The sequence below is a fragment of the Hyla sarda genome, chromosome 6 (assembly GCF_029499605.1).
Source record: "Hyla sarda isolate aHylSar1 chromosome 6, aHylSar1.hap1, whole genome shotgun sequence".
NCBI lineage: Eukaryota > Metazoa > Chordata > Amphibia > Anura > Hylidae > Hyla > Hyla sarda.
This window is the reverse complement of record NC_079194.1, coordinates 8616433-8640256: the sequence shown is the minus strand read 5'-3', so window position 1 is coordinate 8640256 and position 23824 is coordinate 8616433. Positions and strand designations below refer to the sequence as shown.

General features: G+C 44.6%; 1 protein-coding gene across 10 annotated transcripts in view; it reads right to left on the bottom strand.

The window, feature by feature from the left end:
- TGFBR3 (transforming growth factor beta receptor 3) overlaps window positions 1-23824 on the bottom strand; it is a 378593-nt gene that overhangs the window by 143880 nt on the left and 210889 nt on the right. For all 10 annotated transcript variants that reach the window (XM_056523161.1, XM_056523160.1, XM_056523159.1 and 7 more), the window contains one exon: window positions 1321-1458. In XM_056523161.1, the coding sequence (XP_056379136.1) occupies window positions 1321-1458 (138 nt within the window). The remainder of the gene's footprint in view (window positions 1-1320; window positions 1459-23824) is intronic.

Sequence of the window (23824 nt, the reverse complement as noted above, 5' to 3'; positions counted from 1 at the left end):
GTCTAATACTGTACTGTATCTGATATCCCATTTCTAAATGTCTCTATGCATCTATATTTTGACAATTAGACACTGACAACATATACCCAAGTTTGACTGTCCCTGACCACTGTGACCAATTCCTATCTTCTTTTACTTATCAGATTGTATCTGTTCTATGTCAATCGTTTAGTACCTAAGTGTTAACTCATCTATGCTTCAATGTACTAATACCTTGTCATCGTTGTATATATTTGTTACCCTCTTGTCCCCTGATGAGCCTATGTTTCCACATTAGGCGAAACGCGTTGGTAGAAGAGGCTAACTTATCTGTATATATTGTCTCTATGTTCCCCATTCCTATCCACACTTAGTTTAGGAACCCCCCCCTAGAATAGGTAGGGATCTGAGTGTAGGCATTCACCTGTACCCTCACCCCCCTCCCATTATTAGTTAACACTTTTTGATAACGATTTTATCAGTGAAATAAATTAAGATTTGATATCTAAACCCTATTGGTGATTTTTCACTTTTGTTATATAATATTTACTTTCACCAAGGGATACCTTTATCATTTTATGGATTGAGAAAACCAATTATCTTTATTTTCTCCTGAGTTTATAGATAGATATGAGATAGATAGATATGAGATAGATAGATATGAGATAGATATGAGATAGATAGATATGAGATAGATAGATAGATACAGTAGAATCTATGCTATTTATTCCATCTTCAGGCAGGTGGTGTGAGATTACCGAAACGTTGCACTTTTTGTATATCTTTCTAAAGATGGAAAAAACTGAACTTTTATTGCACTTGAGACACTTATTTGTGCTGCGTTTTTTTTCTACGGTGTTGAAGTTGAATTCCCTAATCAAGCCCCCCATGACTGCGTGCACCAGTATACCGTACATTGACCCTGGGTGGATGTGCCGCCGCTTCTTTGGACTTTTTTTTATTTTTATATAGATAGAACAATGTGAAATACAGAAAACCATCTCCCCAAGCAATCATACGAGAGCCAGGCCCTTTTTAATTGTCTGACTAACCAGATGACTAATACAAAGTGTTAGTCAGGGAAGACCTTTCAGTCTTAACCAAAACCGTGTGTCCGGTAATAAGACGTCTTCTGTTACATCACAACATCGCCAGGATCCAATGATCTCCATGATCCTAAAGACTAGTAGGACCCTCAATAACACGGGGGTCAGTATGCTCAGCACAGGCAGCTACGATGATGTCACAAAATTACCCAATATATGAATCGCAGACACAAACTCGTTTCTGCTAATTTTTGTAAAAACACATATAGATATATAGATATATAGATATACTCACAAAGAAATATCTCGCAACGTCGGCTTCTAGTCTCTCGGTCTTCAGCTCCCACATCACGGGCCGCGGGGCGTTTAAGATGAACACCAGAGGTTTGCTATGAACCTGGAGGGAGGAGATTGGGGTCAAATGCAAAGTGACCTGCAGAGAAAAACAAAAGGAAACCTGATTAGGACACGCCCCCGAGGAGCAGCACACACACAGACAATACAGGAATGTATGATAATGTATCTACTGAAGAGTCCCGAGCTGGGAAGCAACGAAACACAATGTACAGGAGACACAGTATGAGCGACTATTACCAAAAGAGAAAACTTTATACTGTATATCAGATATGCACAAAAATGTTTGGCGCTGTACGTGGCATTTGCCGATGTCAACCATTATTCACTGAAATTATCTAGGCAGTAAATGTTTTATTCTTATGTTATATATAGTGATGCAAATGTGCGACTGCCTCCTATGATAAATAAGGAATTTAGGCTTCGAAAAATTCACAAACATTTTTGGCAGATTTTATAAATAAAAATGTAACTAAATAATAATAATAATTATATATATATATATATAACTCATTGTACAGAAGGGCAAAAAAGTATTTAGTCAGCCCCCAATTGTACAAGTTCTCCCCCTTATAAAGATGAGGCTGTAATTATTATCATAGGTTATAACCTCAACTATAAGAGACAGAATGAGAAAAAAAAATGTAAGAATTTATTTGCAAATTTTGGTGGAAAACAAGTACGTGGTCAATAAGAAAAGTTCATCTCAATACTTTGTTATATCCCCTTTGTTGGCAATGTCAGAGGTCACATGTTTTCTGTCTTCACAAGGTTCTCACACACTGTTGCTGGTATTTTGGCCCATTCCTCCATGCAGATCTCCTCTAGAGCAGTGATGTTTTGGGGCTGTCGCTGGGCAACACAGACTTTCAACTCCCTCCAAAGGTTTTCTATGGGGTTGAGATCTGGAGACTGGCTAGGCCACTCCAGGACCTTGAAATGCTTCTTACGAAGCCACTCCTTTGTTGCCCGGGCAGTGTTTTTGGGATCATTGTCATGCTGAAAGACCCAGACACGTTTCATCTTCAATGCCCTTGCTGGTGGAAGGAGGTTTTCACTCAAAGTCTCACCATACATGGCCCCATTCATTCTTTCCTTTATATGGATCAGTTGTCCTGGTCCCTTTGCTGAAAAACAGCCCCAAAGCATGACGTTTCCACACCCATGCTTCACAGTAGGTATGGTGTTCTTTGGATGCAACCCAGAATTCTGTCTCCTCCAAACACGACGAGTTGAGTTTATACCAAAAAGTTCTACTTTGGTTTCATCTGACATTCTCCCAATTATCTTCTAGATCATCCAAATGCTCTCTAGCAAACTTCAGACGGGCCTGGGCATGTACTGGCTTAAGCAGGGGAACACGTCTGGCACTGCATGATTTGAGTCCCTGGAGGTGTAGTGTGTTACTGATGGTAGCCTTTGTTCCTTTGGTCCCAGCTCTCTGCAGGTCATTTACTAGGTCCCCCTGTGTGGTTCTGGGAGTTTTGCTCACTGTTCTTATGATCATTTTGACACCACAGGGTGAGATCTTGCATGGAACCCCAGATCGAGGGAGATTATCAGTGGTCTTGTATGTCTTCCATTTTCTAATAATTGCTCCCATAGTTGATTTTTTCACACCAAGCTGCTTGCCTATTGCAGATTGAGTCTTCCCAGCCTGGTGCAGGTCTACAATTTTGTTTCTGGTGTCCTTCGACAGCTCTTTGGTCTTGGCCATAGTGGAGTTTGGAGTGTGACTGTTTGAGGTTGTGGACAGGTGTCTTTTATACTGATAAAAAGTTCAAACAGGAGCCATTAATACAGGTAACGAGAGGAGGAAAGAGGAGACTCTTAAAAGTTACAGGTCTGTGAGAGGCAGAAATCTTCCTTGTTTGTAGGTGACCAAATACTTATTTTCCACCATAATTTGCAAATAAATTCTTTAGAAATCAGACAATGTGATTTTATAGATTTTTTCTCATTCTGTCTCTCATAGTTGAGGTTATAACCTATGATGATAATTACAGCCTCTCATCATTATAAGGGGGAGAATTTGCACAATTGGTGGCTGACTAAATACTTTTTGTGTCTGTGTGTGTATATATGTATATATGTATGTGTGTATGTATGTGTGTGTGTATGTATGGGTATGTATGTATGTATGTGTATGTATGTGTGTGTGTATATATGGGTATGTATGTATGTGTATGTATGTGTGTGTGTATGTATGGGTATGTATGTATGTATGTGTATGTATGTGTGTGTGTATGTATGGGTATGTATGTATGGGTATGTATGTATGTGTGTTTATGTATGTGTATGTATGTATGGGTATGTATGTATGTGTATATTGTGTGTATGTATGTATGTGTGTGTGTGTGTGTGTGTGTATGTATGTGTGTATTGTGTGTATGTATGTATGTGTGTGTATGTATGTGTGTGTGTATGTATGGGTATGTATGTATGTATGTGTATGTATGTGTGTGTGTATGTATGGGTATGTATGTATGTGTATGTATGTGTGTGTGTATGTATGGGTATGTATGTATGTATGTGTATGTATGTGTGTTTATGTGTATGTATGTATGGGTATGTATGTATGTGTATATTGTGTGTATGTATGTATGTGTGTGTGTGTGTGTGTATGTATGTGTGTATTGTGTGTATGTATGTATGTGTGTGTATGTATGTGTGTATGTATGTATGTATATGTATGTGTGTGTGTATATGTATGTGTGTATATGTATGTGTATATGTATGTCACATACACACTAATGATCGTGACACATGAGGGGAGATGAGGGGGACACTAATGATGGAAACACCTGAGGGGAGATGAGGGGACACTTATAATTGTGACATGAGTGGGGATGAGTGGACACTAATGACTGGGACACAGGTAGATGTGGGGACACTAATGACTGTGACACAAATGGGAGATGAGGGGACAGCAATGACTGTGTCACACAGTGGAGATGAGGGGACACTAATTACTGTAACACAGGAAGAGATCAGTGGAGACTAATGACTGTGACACATGGGGGAGATGAGGGGAGACTAATGACTGTGACACAGTGAGAGATGAGGGGACACTAATGACTGTGACACAGGTGGGGGATGAGGGAACACTAATGACTGTGACACAAGGAGGAGATTAGTGGACAATAATGACTGTGACACGGAGAGATGAGGGGAGGCTAATGACTGTGACACAAGGGGAATATGAGGGGACAGTAATGACTGACACAGGGAGAGATGAGGGGAGGCTAATGAATGTGACACAAGGGGAAGATGAGGAGACAGTAATGACTGTGACACATAGAGGAGTTGAGTGGACACTAATGAGTGTGACACAAGGAGAGATGAGGGGACACTAATGACTGTGACACAGGGGGAGATGAGGGGACACTAATGACTGTGACACAGGGGGAGATGAGGGGACACTAATGACTGTGACACAAGTGGGAGATGAGGGGACAGTAATGACTGTGACACACGGGGGAGATGAGGGGACACAAATGACTGTGACACAAGGGGACACTAATGACTGACACAAGGGAGAGATGAGGGGACACTAATGACTGTGACACAAGTGGGAGATGGAGGACAGTAATGACTGTGACACATGGGGGGAGATGAGGGGACACTAATGTGGTGGCCCAGTACAGGAGTTGCAGCCCTCTACCCTTGCTGTCCTGTCTGGCGGACTAAATTGCAGTGTCCCCTGGGTCCCCATCCCTCTTATGGACTATCAAGTGTTAAAGGGTAGCTCCCACCATCCCTTTTTTTTTTTCTTCCTGTCCCTGCCTATTGCCCATCTATCCCTAACCCCCCCCCCCCCCCCCCCCTGCCTTTACATTTTTTTTTACTATATTAAAAATGCTTTTTTTTCTGCCTGGTAGTGTGCTCACTACCAGGCAGACTTCCCCGGCAGGCATGACGTCACTGACGCCTGCTGGGGGGCCTGACTTCCGCCCTTAGTTCAACTATACAGGGTGCCTCCAGCTGTTTCACCACTACAACTCCCAGCCTGCCCTGACATCTATTGGCTGTCAGGGCATGCTGGGAGTTGTAGTGGGGAAACAACTGTAGGCACCCTGTGGTGAAAACAGTCTCAGCCGCAGCTGCCACAGATCCCGCTCCCCCAGGCCCCGCCGCGCAACACCCCCCACCCTTCTCCCTCCGCCGACCCAGAAAAAACATTCCGCTCTCCAAACTCCATCACCCCCAGACCCCGCCGTGCAACAGCCCCCTCCCTCCAACTGCCCGAAAAGAAGACATTCCGCTCCCCTTATAAGACCTCAGATCAGACTTGCCCATCCGGAGGATCAGCGCAGCAATGAGTGCGCGCGCTGCCGCCGGACAGGGTAATGGGGGCGGGGCCACGCGCGAGGCTAGTGGAGCAGCCTGACAGTGGGCAGTGCAGCCCCAGCTTTCAGCGCGCTCGCTCTCGCCTGTTTGATTGACAGGCGGGAGCGAGCACCGCAGTGACTGGATTTCGACTCATTGCCAGGCTGAAATGAGTCGAAATCCAGTAGTGACGTCACTGCTGAATGCATTCGGCCACTAGGAGGGCGACCCCTAGTGGCCGAATTTAAAAGTGATTTTAAACTTGTTTAAAATCACTTTTTTTAATTAAAGTATATTAGAGATATGTTGTAGTACTTAAGTACTACAACATATCAATTTTTTTACTTCATGACAGTGCCCATTTAAATATGCAATATTTTCTTATGTTATGTGTTGGTTAACCTTTCGAGGCATGTGTGACTTTAAATATTGTTGCTAAGCCTGTGTAACCAGGGAAGGTGTCAGTGACCAGGTGACTTGTGGGTGACCTATAGGACCCCTCCAAAGTCTCCCCCATATAAACCAAGGGAGGAGCTAGCCTGTGCAGAGGAGCTTAGAGCATGAGAGTGTTCGGGGTCCTGAGGAGACCCAACGCCTAACCACGCAACCACGCTTCCACCAACCCAGTGCCCCACAGGTGAACATCAAAGCCTTGTAAGTTACACAAGGGGTGAAGTCTAGTCAAGTCAGTTAAGTCTGTCTAAATTCAGCGTGGGTCTTCATAATTCAGCCAAGTCCACTATAAGTCCCAGCGAGCCCGCAAGTCTCCTAAGTCACTGGTCATCTTGGGCCTAACTGAGCTGTAAAGACTATTCCATCTGTCTGCCTCAGTAATTATTATTATTTGCCCAGCGCCTAGCCCAGGATTCAGCGGCCTTACCTCCGGTGGTGCAGAGGTTAACCTTGCTCTGGCGTCACGAATACAAGGGGTTAAGGCCATCTGCCCCTAGGGTAATCACCTCTGCCCTCATCACATCCTCACCACACTAATTGTGCTGAAACACTTCAGCTGTCACAACAATAAATCATGTAGCAAAACTACAACTCCCAGCATACCCGGACAGCCGTTGGCTGTCCGGGCATGCTGGGAGTTGTAGTTTTGCAACTTCAGGCGGTCCGGGGTTTGGAGATCCCTGTTACACGGGACTGTTCTTCACAGTATCGATTGCACAACAATAAATCAGGTTCCTCAGATCCCACAGTAATTTTAGTCAACGCCATCAGTAGGAGGCGCCGCCGCGGATTCTTGTGGTGCTGAGTATCATTGTGAAGTGTTAGCGGAACACGACAGACAGAAGACGGCGTGTAACCGTGGCTCCACCGCACATGCCAAGCGTGGGCACCGGCAGCAGATGGAGCAGATCAAACAAGGCAGCTGTGCTATTGTGGGGCCCCCAGTGTGGTCCCGGCCCTCGGCATCCAATGGTGTAATGTTTCTCTTGTCTTAGGAGATGTCATCCGCACTATGTTTAGGTGACAAGACGGGATCATAAAGACGGACCGTCCATAAATCAAGGCTCTTTCTGTTAATCCTGGCACAGATCCTACTGGTCCCCCCCCCCCCTCCCCCTTCCGAATCATTTCTACTCTCTACAAAAATCCATATAAACTATCAAAAACAACAATCCCAAAAATCCTATAGGCAAACGCAGAGTCTTGTTAACTACAGGACTACACTGTGTCAAGGCTAAAAATAATATTGTTCTTGCTCTGGATGTAATTGGGGAAGATTATAAAAAACCAAGCAAATATTACTCATTTCCTGAAAACCCGCAGTTTTAACCCTTTTCTATGCCACGGACACTGGCACAGAAAGTCGTGTCGAAGAGTAAAGGAGTCACGAAATCTGTAAAAATTGGAACGTGGAATGAAAAGGTCTATGTGTGTGTTGTGGAATTTAGCTCCGCCTATGAGGATCCCCTGCAGATTCCAGCTGATGGGTGGGGGTCTCAAGAACAAGTTTCACATGCTTGTAGACAATGAGCAGTCAGCAAGTGGTTAATGAACGGGATTGTCCAAAACCAACATCACTAATGGGTAACACTAAAATGGTGTTCGGTAGACAGTTATTACATAATTTTGGATTACAACTGGTTCTATCTACTTTCAATCTGATTTGATGACATCAGGTCCATGACGTGACCCCCAGTCTCATATCAAAGACAAAGAATTCTCATAATGTTATACAGACCTTTCCTGTCTGTACTGATCTTGAATCATAAAGGGTTATTCAAGTGCCCTTTAAAAAAAACATTGCTGGGGCTGTAGAGAGGCTCTAGAAAAAAAAGCTGTACTTACTAGGAAAACACATATGTCCATCAAGTTCAACCACGAGTCCATCAAGTTCAACCAACAGTCAGTCAAATTCAACCAACAGTCCATCAAGATCAACCAACAGTCCATCAAATTCAACCAACAGTCCATCAAGATCAACCAGCAATCAATCAAGATCAACCAACAGTCCATCAAGATCAACCAACAGTCCCTCAAGATCAACCAACAGTCCATCAAGTTCAACCAACAGTCCATCAAGTTCAACCAGCAGTCCATCAAGATCAACAAACAGTCCATCAAGATCAACCAACAGTCCATCAAGATCAACCAACAGTCCATCAAGATCAACCAACAGTCCATCAAATTCAACCAACAGTCCATCAAGATCAACCAACAGTCCATCAAATTCAACCAACAGTCCATCAAGATCAACCAACAGTCCATCAAGATCAACCAACAGTCCATCAAATTCAACCAACAGTCCATCAAGATCAACCAACAGTCCATCAAGTTCAACCAACAATCCATCAAGTTCAACCAACAATCCATCAAGTTCAACCAGCAATCCATCAAGTTCAACCAACAGTCCATTACGTTCAACCAACAGTCCAAGTTCAACCACGAGTCCATTAAAGGACAAGTATCATGGAAAAAATGTATCCCCTATCCGAAGGACCCCCCCTCCATGCCCTCTCCATATGGCTCTATGGGAGAACCCTTCGTCAATCTTCGGCTCTCCCATAGAGCTATATAGAGGGGGTGGGGTGGCCCCCACTTCGGGTGTGGGTTGTGACGCGCCGCTGGGAAGGAGAGCTGGGGCTCCAAACATGAGATCGCGGGGAGGGGCCCAGAGCTCGGACCCCCGCAATCTAAAACTTAGCCCCTATCCTTCAGATATGGAATAGTTTTTTTTTTCCATGATACTTGTCCATCAAGTTCAACCAACAGTCCATCAAGTTCAACAAATAGTCCATCAAGTTCCACCATGAGTCCATCAAGATAAACCAGCAGTCCATCAAGTTCAACCCCCAGCCCATCAAGTTCAACCACCAGTCCATCAAGTTTAACCACCAGTCCATCAAGTTCAACCGCGAGTCCATCAAGTTCAACCACCAGTTCATCAAGTTCAACCATCAGTTCATCAAGTTCAAACAACAGTCCATCAAGTTCAAACAACAGTCCATCAAGTTCAAACAACAGTCCATCAAGTTTAACTATGAACGCATTGTGGTTGATCAAATCCTGATGTGTATGATCAGTTTAGTGGCTAATATGGTCGATGGTTCGTTCAACAGTTTATTCATAAACCTGCTTGATGGACTCTTGATTGAACTTGATGGACTCTTGATTGAACGTGATGGACTCTTGATTGAACTTGATGGACTCCTGGTTGAACTTGATGGACAATTGTTAAATTGAAGTCTAAGGCCTCGTCCACATCTGTGTCGGAGGATCCATTTGGGTCCAGATGGTCCATTGCACAATAGACACCACTGACTTGGGTCCGCCTGGTTTCCATTTATATGGTGTCCATTTATTTAGCAGGATCTGACCGTACATATCGCATGTGAACTTCATATAGTATACAGAAATCATATACATGTGATGTCATCAGGCACAATACATCATCAATAGTCACATGATGAAGCCCCCGCAGGTTAAATGGTTTTTGCACTGGGGTCCAGGATGTTCACTTCAGACCTTTGACAGCCAAACATCTCAACAAAATCCATCAAGCAGCCTATTTTTAATGGCCGGTAGTAACGCTCCACCGCCCACTGGTGACCTCTTTGCCCAGTGTGTGCGGTCATGCCTCGGAGCGCACCAGCGCATAAACCGCAGAATTGTAAAGATGTTAATGTACCCTTTTTCTAGTCTTCAAAAATTCTTTCATTCAATAAAACTTAACGCTGGGATAATTGAGGGTTAGGATGTCAAGGCCGGTGAATGGGGCCCATTGTGCGGGACTGGCGAGTGTCAAGTATGACACAACAGCTTCTGCTCCACACTACTCTCAGTGTTTCCCAACCAGTGGGCCTCCAGCTGTTGCAAAATTAAAACTCCCAGCATTTTCTAAAGGCAGTGTGTCGATACTAACGGGATGTGTCGATACTAACGGGATGTGTCGATACGAGCGGGATGTGGCGATACTAACGGGATGTGTCGATACGAGTGGGATGTGGCGATAAGAGCGGGATGTGGCGATACGAGCGGGATGTGGCGATAAGAGCGGGATGTGGCGATACGAGCGGGATGTGGCGATAAGAGCGGGATGTGGCGATACGAGCGGGATGTGGCGATAAGAGCGGGATGTGTCTTTCATTGGCGACATTATATTTGCCTTACTATTTCTAAGTGTGTAGGTCAGGGTTTCCCAATCTTTGTGCCTCCAGCTGCTGCAAAACTACAACTCCCAGTATTTTCTAAAGACAGTTTGGCGATACGAGCGGGATGTGGCGACACGAGCGGGATGTCCCTTTCATTAGTGATGTTATATTTGCCTTAAGTGTATAGGTCAGTGTTTCCTAACCAGTGTGCCTCCAGCTGCTGCAAAACTACAACTCCCAGCATGCCCGGACAGCCTTTGGCTGTCCGGGCATGTTGGGAGTTGTAGTTTTGCAACAGCTGGAGGCTCACTGGTTGGTTAACACTACAGTAACAGGACTATGCTTTGTCCGCAGGAGCCTCCGGTAGCAGGGGATCTCCCAGATGACATCTTACAGTGATACATGAGTTGCGAGGATTATGGGGGATATTTTTTTTATTTTATTTTTTTTTACTTTTTAAGCTATTATACAAACTGAGATTGTAACCTATACGCCGGTCCCGTAAAATGCAAACCCTAAAGGAATATCACTTGTGCACATTTGTTCCTAGCAGACTCCGAGGCGCTAACTCCGCTGCAGAACACGTGTGTACATAATGCACCGTAGGCCGCGCATTCCAAGAAAACACGTGGATGATTTCATGTGGGACCCTTGAGGTTTGCACAAACATATGTACTAACGTAAGTCAGTGTTTCCCAACCAGGGGGCCTCCTGCTGTTAAAAAACTACAACTTCCAGAATGCCAAGAGAGACAAAGGCTACAGCTGGAGGCCCCCTGGTTGGGAAACACTTTAGGAGCTCAGCCTTCTCCTCCTTGTAGATAGAGAAGACGATAGGAGCTCAGTCTCTAGCTCCCTGTAGATAGAGAAGACAATAGAAGCTCAGCCTCTTCCTCCCTGTAGATAGAGAAGACAATAGAAGCTCAGCAGTCCCCTCCCCGTAGATAGAGAAGACAATAGAAGCACAGCCTCTTCCTCCCTGTAGATAGAGAAGACAATAGGAGCTCAGCCTCTTCCTCCCTGTAGATAGAGAAAACAATAGGAGCTCAGCCTCTTCCTCCCTGTAGATAGAGAAGACAATAGGAGCTCAGCCTCTTCCTCCCTGTAGATAGAGAAGACAATAGAAGCACAGCCTCTTCTTCCCTGTAGAAAGAGAAGACAATAGGAGCTCAGCCTTTTCCTCCCTGTAGATAGAGAAGACAATAGAAGCTCAGCCTCTTCCTCCCTGTAGATAGAGAAGACAATAGAAGCTCAGCCTCTTCCTCCCTGTAGATAGAGAAGACAATAGAAGCTCAGCCTCTTCCTCCCTGTAGATAGAGAAGACAATAGAAGCACAGCCTCTTCTTGCCTGTAGAAAGAGAAGACAATAGGAGCTCAGCCTCTTCCTCCCTGTAGATAGAGAAGACAATAGAAGCACAGCCTCTTCCTCCCTGTAGATAGAGAAGACAATAGGAGCTCAGCCTCTTCCTCCCTGTAGATAGAGAAGACAATAGGAGCTCAGCCTCTTCCTCCCTGTAGATAGAGAAGACAATAGAAGCTCAGCAGTCCCCTCCCCGTAGATAGAGAAGACAACAGAAGCACAGCCTCTTCCTCCCTGTAGATAGAGAAGACAATAGGAGCCAAGTCTCCCGCTCCCCATAGATAGAGAAGAAAAAAGGAGCTCCCCACCCCCTTCCTGTAGATAGAGACGATAATAGGAGCTCAGTCTCCTCCTCCCTATAGATAGAGAAGACAATATAAGCACAGCCTCTTCCTCCCTTAAGATAGAGAAGACAATTGAAGCTCAGCCCCACTCTCTGTAGATAGAGAAGACAATAGGAGCTCAGCCTCCCCTTTCCTTAAGATAGAGAAGACAATAGAAGCTTACTCTCCTCCCCCCCATGTAAATAAAGAAGACAAAAGGAACTTGTATACATCGTTATTGACAATTTTGTGTTGTTCTCTGAAATACTTCAAAATAAAACATTTTTGAATTTAAAAAAAAGAAGACAAAAGGAGCCCAGCCTCACGATCTCTGTAGATAGAGAAGACAATAGAAGCACAGACACCCCTTCCCTGTAGATAGAGAAGACAAAGAGAGCTCATCCTCCCATTCCCTGTAAATAGAGAAAACAAATGAAGCACAGTCTCCCCCTCCTTGTATATCTAAAAGAAAAAGAAAAGAAAAAAGGAGCTCTCCACCCCCTTCCTGTAGATAGAGAAGATAATAGGAGCTCAGTCTCCTCCTCCCTATAGATAGAGAAGACAATAGGAGCTCAGCCTCCCCCTCTCTGTAGATATAGAAAACAACAGGAGATCAGCCTCCCCTCCCTTTAGATAGATGAGACAATAGGAGCTCAGTCTCCCCCTCCCTGTAGATATAGAAGACAATAGCCTCCCTCTCCCTGTAGATATAAAGAACTTACATGGTCAAGAAAATGCTACTATTACCATGAAATGTAACACAAAACTCACTACTGAGACAAGAAAAAAAGTGTGATAACAAGGCACAACCCTAGTAGGGACTGAGAAGAACATTCTGACAGTTCTATCTTGGACGGGTGATCATACACTGAAGAAAGTTCCTCCAGTATATTATTTCCTTACATTGTCAAGATGACAACTCAAGTATGAAATCTTTTAAACTGTGATGGCGACCCTACAATGTCCTAAGGGTTAACACATCTGCAAAGCTTTTTTGTTTGGTCCCTGAAGATTAGGTCATGGTCGGCTGGATAACTCCATGGTAACCAGACTTAGGCAAACAATCAATGGACGCTCGCTCCAATATCTGCTTAAGTCATTTGTAGACAAAGAAAAAAATATCCGGGCACAATGAAAAAAAACAAAAAAACTTCTAAATGAATATGGCTCCCAGTGACCCGATTCACATACACCCGGGCGGCCATATATCCCTTGGTTACTCAAGAACAGCAGGGAAGAGATCATCTTCATACTTTTCTCTGAAATGGATATGCGGCAATAAAAAGACCTGACGTAAAAAGTCTACCTACTCGTCTGAAGTATTTTCTACAGGGATTTGGCGTTCTCGCGCCACGCACAGTTTTATAAATATTTCTAAGCTAATGTAATGTCCTAACTTTATCATACAGTCTCTTGGAGATCTGTGGTGGCGGTCACGGTTTAGGACTTAGGACGATTAGGAAGATTTAGGACCACAAAACTGGCATCAACCTGTTGTCCAGGACCACAAACAACCTGTTCTCTATGACCACCCCAGCCGTCATCCATGACCACCAGCCTGTTATCAAGGACCACCACCAGCCTGTTATCAAGGACCACCACCAGCCTGTTATCCAGGACCACCAGTCTTTAATCCATGACCACCACCAGCCGGTTATCCAGGACCACCACCAGCCTGTTATCCAGGACCACCACCAGCCTGTTATCCAGGACCACCACCAGCCTGTTATCCAGGACCACCACCAGCCTGTTATCCAGGACCATCACCAGCCTGTTATCCAGGACCATCACCAGCCTGTTATCCAGGACCACCACCAGCCTGTTATCCAGGACCACCACCAGCCTGTTATCCAGGACCATCACCAGCCTGTTATCCAGGACCACCACCAAGCTGTTATCCAGGACCACCACCAACCTGTTATCCAGGACCACCAGTCTTTAATCCATGACCACCACCAGCCGGTTATCCAGGACCATCACCAGCCTGTTATCCAGGACCATCACCAGCCTGTTATTCTGGACCACCACCAGCCTGTTATCCAGGACCATCACCAGCCTGTTATCCAGGACCACCACCAACATGTTATCCAGGACCACGAGCCTGTTATCCATGACCACCACCAGCCTGTTATCCAGGACCACCACCAACCTGTTATCCAGGACCACCACCAAACTGTTATCCAGGACCACCACCAGCCTGTTATCCAGGACCACCACAGGCCTGTTATCCAGGACCACCACCAACCTGTTATCCAGGACCACCACCAACCTGTTATCCAGGACCACCAAGCTGTTGTCCAGGACCATCACCAGCCTGTTATCCAGGACCACCACCAACCTGTTATCCAGGACCACGAGCCTGTTATCCATGACCACCACCAGCCTGTTATCCAGGACCACCACCAACCTGTTATCCAGGACCACCACCAACCTGTTATCCAGGACCACCACAGGCCTGTTATCCAGGACCACCACCAGCCTGTTATCCAGGACCACCACTAGCCTGTTATCCAGGACCACCACTAGCCTGTTATCCAGGACCACCACTAGCCTGTTATCCAGGATCACCTCCAAATGGTTATCCAGATTATTCCTTTACTTATCTAACAGACCAAGCTACAGTGGCTCAATGGTTGGGTTCTAGGTTCAGATCCCACCACGGACAACATCTGCAACAAATGTTCTTATTGTGTTTGTGTGCGGTAAATTAATAAAGAATTATTATTAAATAAAGAATAATTAAATGTCATTATGGCACTAGCCCCAGTAGTAACTAATATAATACTGCACCCAATAGACTATGGACCTTTGCAGTCCTATGAAAGTTCAACAAGTCCTTGTTTTCTCCTCTCACTGTCAGAAGAAATGAATGGATTTCATTCGCACGCCAAAAAAACTAAAAAAAATAAAACCCGCCCCCGGCCGTACATGAATATGCAAAGGGGTGAAGATTGGGGGTCATCTATAGTAATTGTCCTGGGGCAGAGGAAATAGAGGAAACAATGTTTTCCCTGGAGAATCCGGCATTGGCCGAGTGGAGGTGTCCAGATACATTCACCTATTAAAGTAGAGAAAACAAGACGTGATACCGGAGAACTCGGCAGAATGAGGCAGCTGTTCACCGCTCTTCTAGGAAAAACCAAAGATCTGTCTACGGGGAATAGAAGAAACTCACAGCAGACGTGAAGCTTTGCTGAAAGAAATGTTTTCTTCATGGACCCAACTATAAACCTGTCACTGCGAAGAAAAACAAAAGTCCAGACTATAAACTTAGAATAAGTCAATGAGAATAGAAAAGACGTATGAGATCCTACAAAGTACTCACAAAATATGCACTGACACAGAGTGGCAAACCCTCAGCGCGGCAGAGATGTGTGCTGCTCAGTGTGCCTCCAGCTACTGCAAAACTACAGCTCACAGCATGCCCGGACAGCCGCTGGCTGTCCGGGCATGCTGGGAGTTGTAGTTTTGCAACAGCCGGAGGCACAATGGTTGGGAAACACTGACCTGTACCCTTATAAATAGGAAGGCAAATATAACATCACCAATGAAAGGGACATTCCGCTCGTAATGCCACATCCCACTCGTAATGCCACATCCCACTCGTAACGCCACATCCCGCTCGTAACGCCACATCCCGCTCATAACGCCACATCCCACTCGTAATGCCACATTCTGCTCGTATGGCCAAATCCCACTCATATCGCCACCTCCACTCGTATCGCCACATCCGTTCATATGGCCACATCCCGCTCGTAACGCCATATTCCACTTGTATGGCCACATCCCGCTCGTAACGCCACACCCCGTTCGTATCACCACATCCGTTCATATGGCCACATCCCGCTCGTAACGCCACATTCCACTTGTATGGCCACATCCCGCTCGTAACGCCACATCCCGTTCGTATCACCACATCCGTTCATATGGCCACATCCCGCTCGTAACGCCACATTCCACTTGTATGGCCACATCCCGCTCGTAACGCCACATCCCGTTCGTATCACCACATCCGTTCATATGGCCACATCCCGCTCGTAACGCCACATTCCACTTGTATGGCCACATCCCGCTCGTAACGCCACATCCCGCTCGTAACGCCACATCCCGCTCGTAACGCCACATTCCACTTGTATGGCCACATCCCACTCGTAACGCCACATCCCGTTTGTATCACCACATCCGTTCATATGGCCACATCCCGCTCGTAACGCCACATTCCACTTGTATGGCCACATCCCGCTTGTAACGCCACATCCCGCTCGTAACGCAACATTCCGCCCATAACAGCACATCCTGCTTGTTTTGCAACATCCCGCTCGTAATGCCACATTCTGCTCGTATGGCCACATCCTGCTTATATCGCCACATCCCGCCTGTAACACCACATCCCGCTCATATGGCCACATCCGCCTCGTATGGCCACATCCTGCTCGTAACGTCACATCTCACTCGTATCGCCACATTCCGCTTGTATTGCTACATCCCGCTCATATGGCCACATCCGCCTCGTATGGCCACATCCTGCTCGTAACGTCACATCTCACTCGTATCGCCACATTCCGCTTGTATTGCTACATCCCGATCATATGGCCACATCCGCCTCGTATGGCCACATCCCGCTCGTGTCGCCACATCTCGCTCGTATGGCCACATCCCACTCGTATCGCCACATCCCGCTCGTATGGCCACATCCCGCTCGTATCGCCACATCCGTTCATATGGCCACATCCCGCTCGTATGGCCACATCCCACTCGTATCGCCACATCCCGCTCGTATGGCCACATCCCGCTCGTATCGCCACATCCGTTCATATGGCCACATCCCGCTCGTATGGCCACATCCTGCTCATATCGCCACATCCGTTCATATGGCCACATCTCGCTCGTAACACCACATCCCGCTGGAAACACCAAATCTTGCTCGTATGGCCACATCTAACGGCACATCGCACTCATATCACCACATCCCGATCGTATTGTCACATCCCGCTTGTAACGCCCCAGTGCCTTAGAAACAAGTTTCAATTATAACTAAATGGTGTTGGAGACCTCTAATCATGCTAGGAGTTCTAGTTTTGCAACAGCTGGAGACACACTGTTTACAAAACACTGGCATAAAAGGATGAATTAGACTGCATATACTGTACCAAACCTTCAGATGTGAGTCTCAGAGATCTGGGCTAAACGTAGTACAATGAAATACATAGTTATCACTTAGGTCAAATTCACATGTCATTTTTCGGCTACGCCGCTAGTATACCGATAAACAAGGTTAGCTAAAATATAAACTCCCTGGCCACTTTAATAGGTACACCTGATTAGCTGCTCATTCACACAATAAGTTAATCAGCCAATCACATGGCAGCAACTCAATGCATTTAGGCATGTAGATTTGGCCAAGACAACATGCTGAAGTTCAGGCCGAGCACCAGTATGGCGAAGAAAGGAGATTTAGGTGACAAAGAATGTGGCATGGTTGTTGGTACCAGATGGACCGGTCTGAGTATTTCACAAACTCCTGATCGACTGGGATTTTCATGCACAACCATCTCTAGAGTTTATAGAGCCATAGAAGGCTATTCCACATTCACATTCAGCACTTTCAATGCATAATTAATTTGAACACAGGTAGAAATACTATAGGTTTGATCAAACCAAGAAAATACATGTAACTTGGCCGTAGCTGGCTATTCTGCATTGACTCTTAATACTTTTGAAAGCATATTTATGTTAAAATCAGGTAGAAATGTTATATGTTTGATTTAACACAGGAAATACATGTAACTTGGCCTTAATTGTCTATTCCATGTTTGTTCCCAATGCTTTCAATGCCTATTTATGTTAAACCCAAGCAGAAATACTATTTGTTTGATTAAACCCAGAAAATACCCGTAACTTGGCCTGAAATGGGTATTTCATGTTCACAATGCCAAAATTACCTCCAGCCAAAATTAGCTTATGCCCTATTGACAGGATGAGGATATGTAGCTGATCGCAGGTGATTTGACCGCTGGGGCCTCGGCGATCTCTGGAACGAGACCTGGCTCTCAGTGAGGAGCGCAGGCGTTATACACTATGCGGTCCATTAATTTTTATGGGAGTGGCAAAAAGACCAGAGCGCTGTACTTGGGCATCTCCAGCACTCCACACCATAGAAATTAATGGAGAGCATGCCGTCTACCGCATTCGCTCATCACTTAGAGATGGATAGGGGATAAGTTAATTTTGGCTGGAGTTCTCCTTTAATGAGTCAGATACAAGTCAGCCCACTGCTTTGCTCACTGTAATAGCTTTCATGGGCTTCTTCCGCAGTCAGACTGCTGGGATCTGTAGTGCACCAACTGCTCAACGTTTTCAACAAACTGCTCCGAACGTTGGAGACTGCGTCGGGAGCTTGTGACGTCATGCCCCACCCCCCAAATGCAAGTCTATGGGAGGGGGCGTGACAGCCATCACACCCCCTCCCATAGATTTACATTGAGGGGGCAGGGTGTGACATCATGATGGGGCGGGGCTATGACGTCACGCGCTCCCGGCGTCGGCTCCAGCATTCAGAACAGTTTGTTCCAAACGCTGAGCAGCAGAGTGCCCCTTTAATGCTTTGCTCAGCTTGTAACGTTATAGCTTTTACGAGCTCGTTCTGCACTACCACTGCTGGCTGGGATTTGTAGTGCACCAACTGGAAAAAGTAATTCAGGAGACAGGTCACTGTCTGAGATCAGCCAGTAACCAGCAACGCTAATGAAGAACGAAAGGGGAATGGGGCCTTATAGACAACAGGCAATAAATATAACAAAAAGCTGCAATATATATAAAACGCACACTGGATAAAAGCCATTCATACACAAAGATATAAAGAAAAACATTTGCGTTACCTCCTGTATAAATTTGTGGACAGAAATGTGTTACAGAAACAAGATAACATAGTAAAAGTACCATAAATCACAAGCAGAAAATATACATTGTTGCTTTAGACCTTCTCCTATCTCCGGCCCTGATACTCTGCATTCTCTACATATCAAATATCTACTCCTATAAGATGGATACGGCCATTACCCGCTTGGCATCGCCTTAAAGGGGTACTACCGTGGAAAACTTTTTTTTTATTTTTTTATTAAATCAACTGGTGCCAGAAAGTTAAACAGATTTGTAAATCACTTCTATTAAACAATCTTAATCCTTCCAGTACTTTTTAGGGGCTGTATACTAAAGAGAAATCCAAAAAAGAAATGCATTTCCTGTGATGTCCTGACCACAGTGCTCTCTGCTGACCTCTGCTGTCCATTTTAGGAACTGTCCAGAGCAGCATATGTTTGCTATGGGGATTTTCTCCAGTTCCTAAAATGGACAGCAGAGGTCAGCAGAGAGCACTGTGGTCATGACATCAGTGGAAATGCATTTCTTTTTTGGATTTCTCTTTAGTATACAGCCCCTAAAAAGTACTGGAAAGATTAAGATTTTTTTTAATAGAAGTGATTTACAAATCTGTTTAACTTTCTGGCACCAGCTGACTTAAAAAAAAAAAAAAAAAGTTTTCCATGGTAGTACCCCTTTAAAGCGGTACTCCGGTGGAAAACACTTTTTTTTTTTTTTTTTTTTTTTTTTTTTTTTTAACCAACTGGAGCCATTAAGTTAAACAGATTCGTAAATTACTTCTTTAAAAAAAAAATCTTAATCCTTCCAGTACTTATCAGATGCTGTATGCTCCACAGGAAGTTGTGTAGTTCTTTTTAATCTGACCACAGTGCTCTCTGCAGCCACCTCTGTCCATTTCAAGAACTGTCCAATGCAACTGTCCAAGAACTGTTAAAAAATATTAATCCTTCCAGTAGTTATCAGCTGCTGAAGTTGCATTGTTCCTTTCTGTCTGACAACAGTGCTCTCTACTGACACCTTTGTCCGTCTTAGGAACTGTCCAGAGTAGGAGCAAACCCCCATAGCAAACCTCTGCTGCTCTGGACAGTTCCCGACATGGACAGAGGTGTCAGCAGAGAGCACTGTGGTCAGACTGGAAAGAACTACACAACTTGCTGTGGAGCATACAGCAGCTGATAAGTACTGGAAGGATTAAGATTTTTAAATAGAAGTCATTTACAAATCTGTTTAACTTTTTTGGCACCAGTTGATTTGAATAAAAATAATTAAATGTTTTCCGCCGGTGTACCCCTTTTTTTTTAAAGATCTTGCCGCTGCAGGTTCCGTGCGTTTACGTGTTTTGGGAATCGCTTGTTGTTTTCCTCTAGGACACCTTCTCACCCGCTCCTATTAGGACTGATTAAAGGACTTCCGTCTTGTGTTCTTGGTTTAGCAGGAAGGAGAATTCACTCGGAATTGTTTAGGGGTCTGAGAACTTTTTCAGGATACTGGTTTATCAGATTAAGTTTCCAGGAATTTCAATCCCGTACCCCACGAAGAGTATCTCATCATCCAGACAATACTCGACTATCAGGGAAAGTGTTTCCCAAACCAATGTGCATCCAGCTGTTGCAAAACTACAACTCCCAGCATGCCCGGACAGCCGGTGGCTGTCCGGGCATGCTGGGAGTTGCAGTTTTGCAACAGCTGGAGGAGCCCTGGTTAAGGAACACTGCTTTAGGCCACCAGCATGTGCTTGCAACTCCCAGAATGCCTTTGGTTGGCCGGGCATGCTGGGAGTTGTAGTTTTGCAACAGCTGGGGGCACCTTGATTGGGGAAAAACTGCTTTAGTGTATGTTCACACGTGCATATTTTCCCTGCATATATTTTTCCGCAGAGGGTTTTGCTAATCATTGAAGTCAATGGGTAGCAAAACCAGCTGCAGAAAATATGCAGCAAAATGTGCATGTGTGAACATACCCTTTGGTTGTCCGGGCATGATGCGAGTTGCTGTTTTGCAACAGCTGAAGGCACCCTGGTTGGGAAACACTGGGTCACTTCTACAGAGTCAGTTTTATATAGCTATAGCTCAGTTCCAGTGAAGGGAATGGAGCCAAGTTGTAATGCCACACACGACCTGAGGACAGGTGTGGCGCTGTTTTTGGGGGAAAAAAATAAAATAAATAAATAAATAAACTTAGCTCTGGTTTAAAGGAAAAAAAAGTTATCACTACCATGCAGAGAAATCATTTCAGTGATGGAAGTGCAATCAGTATGGCTGAAAACCAATTGCCTGCCGCATCAGCTAAAACAGGTAAGCACAAGGCGTGCACAAGAACCTCTACATTTTTCTCTAATAATAGCCTGTGCGGCACTATATAAGCAAATAAAAATTCCCGGAGTGTTTTTTATTTTAATTTTATTTTTTTAAATGTAGAATTAAATTTTCGGAGCCGGAGCCTCTTGCCCTCCAGCCCCCCAGGACTCGTAATCTAGAATAATCAAATAAATCTCCTCCTTGGCCTCATGTAAAACAAGACGGAACGTGCACCTGAGGGTAAATGACAAAGTCCGGACAACAAACAGATCGGTCTACTAGAGTCTATTACCAGACAAAGTGCATTATGAATGGTTGTTGTTGTTGCTTATAGACGAATCGCTGCGGCCAACATTAAAATCCGTCACCGCAGGAGACATAAAACATCCTGGATAATCATAAAGGGAGGACGGCTTGATGCCAAGCCAGAGCCTATTATCCTAGAACAGTGTTTCCCAGCCAGAGTGCCTCCAGCTGTTGCAAAACTACAACTGACCTATACAGCAGATTCGGTTGCAATGACCCCTAACCTATGGGCTGAAGACATAGGTGACTTTTTTTGTGCAATTTTATCACGAAACTTCATATGACGCTGTCAAAAAAAAAAAAAAATGATGTCATACAGCCCTACATTAGTCAGTTCCAGTGGTTCCCATTCAGGGTGCCTCCAGCTGTTGCAAAACTACAACTCCCAGCATGATTAGGGGGGCTCCCTCACCATTTAGGTATAATTCATTATCATTTATAAGGGCACAGGTCAGAGTTTCCCAACCATTGTGCCTCCAGCTGTTGCAAAACTACAACTCCCAGCATGCCCGGACAGCCGTTGGCTGTCCGGGCATGCTGGGAGTTGTAGTTTTGCAATAGCAGGAGGCCCCCTGGTTGGAAAAAAAACACCGTTCTAAGGCCTCAGTCACATCTCAGCAGTGAGAAATCCTGGAAAGAAATTAGATTCTGAATGCAGTAAACATTAATCCGCACCCCTCAAATTTTTCTATAAAATGAAGTATTTCTCACAGGAAAGGATTGCAGTAACACAGGTTTTGCTATATACTTGTTTATTCCCTTTGTGTGTATATATATATATATATATATATATATATATATATATATATATAGATCTCCTCTCCTCTGTGTATATATATATATATAGATCTCCTCTCCTCTGTATATATGTATATATTGCAGTGACACATGTTTTGCTATACACATGTTTATTCCCTTTGTGTATATATATATAGATCTCCTCTCCTCTGTGTGTGTATATATATATATATATTGCAGTAACACAGGTTTTGCTATACACATGTTTATTCCCTTTGTGTGTATTGGAACTAAACCAAAAAAGGGAGGAAAAAAAGCAAATTGGACATAATGTCACCAAACTCCAAAAATGGTCTGGACAAAATTATTGGCACCTTTCAAAATTGTGGAAAAAATTTGATTGTTTCAAGCATGTGATGTTCCTTTATACTCACCTGGGGCAAGAAACAGGTGTGGACAATAGAAAAATCCCACCTGAAAGCAGATAAAAAAAGGAGAGAAGTTCACTTAGTCTTTGCATTGTGTGTCTATGTGTGTCACACTAAGCATGGACAACAGAAAGAGGAGAAGAGAACTGTCTGAGGACTTGGGAACCAAAATTGTGGGAAAATATCAACAATCTCAAGGTTACAAGTCCATCTCCAGATATATAGATTTGCCTTTGTCCACAGTGCGCAACATTATCAAGAAGTCTGCAACCCATAGCACTGTAGCTAATCTCCCTGGGCGTGGACAGAAGAGAAAAATAGATGAAAGGTGTCAATGCAGGATAGTCCGGATGGTGGATAAGCAGCCCCAAACAAGTTCCTAAGATATTCAAGCTGTCCTGCAGGCTCAGGGAGCATCAGTGTCAGCGCGAACTATCCGTCGACATTTAAATGAAATGAAACACTATGGCAGGTATGTTTTGGGGTGTTTTGCTGCCTCTGGCACTGGGGGCCTTGAATGTGTACAAGACATCATGAAATCTGAGGATTACCAATGGATTTTGGGTCACACTGTACAGCCCAGTGTCAGAAAGTTGGGTTTGTGTCTGAGATCTTGGGTCTTCCAGCAGGACAATGACCCCAAACATACGTCAAAAAGCCCCAGAAATGGATGACAACAAAGCGCTGGAGAGTTCTGAAGTGTCAGCAATGAGTCCAGATCTAAATCCCATTGATCACCTGTGGAGAGACCTTATAATTACTGTTGGGAAAAGGCGCCGTCCAATAAGAGACCGGGAGCAGTTTGTAAAGCAAGAGTGGTCCAACATTCCGGCTGAGAGGTGTAAGAAGCTTATTGATCGTTATAGGAAGAGTGGTCCAACATCCCGGCTGAGAGGTGTAAGAAGCTTATTGATGGTTATAGGAAGACACTGATTTCACTTATTTTTTTCCAAAGGGTGTGCAACCAAATATTAAGTTAAGGAGCCAATAATTGTGTCCAGACCATTTTTGGAGTTTGGTGACATTATGTCCAATTTTTTTCCTCCTTTTTTGGTTTAGTTCCAATACACACAAAGGGAATAAACGTGTGTATAGCAAAACCTGTGTTACTGCAATCCTTTTCTGGGAGGAATACTTTTTCTAGAAAAATTTCAGGGGTTCCAACAATTATGGCCATGACTGTGT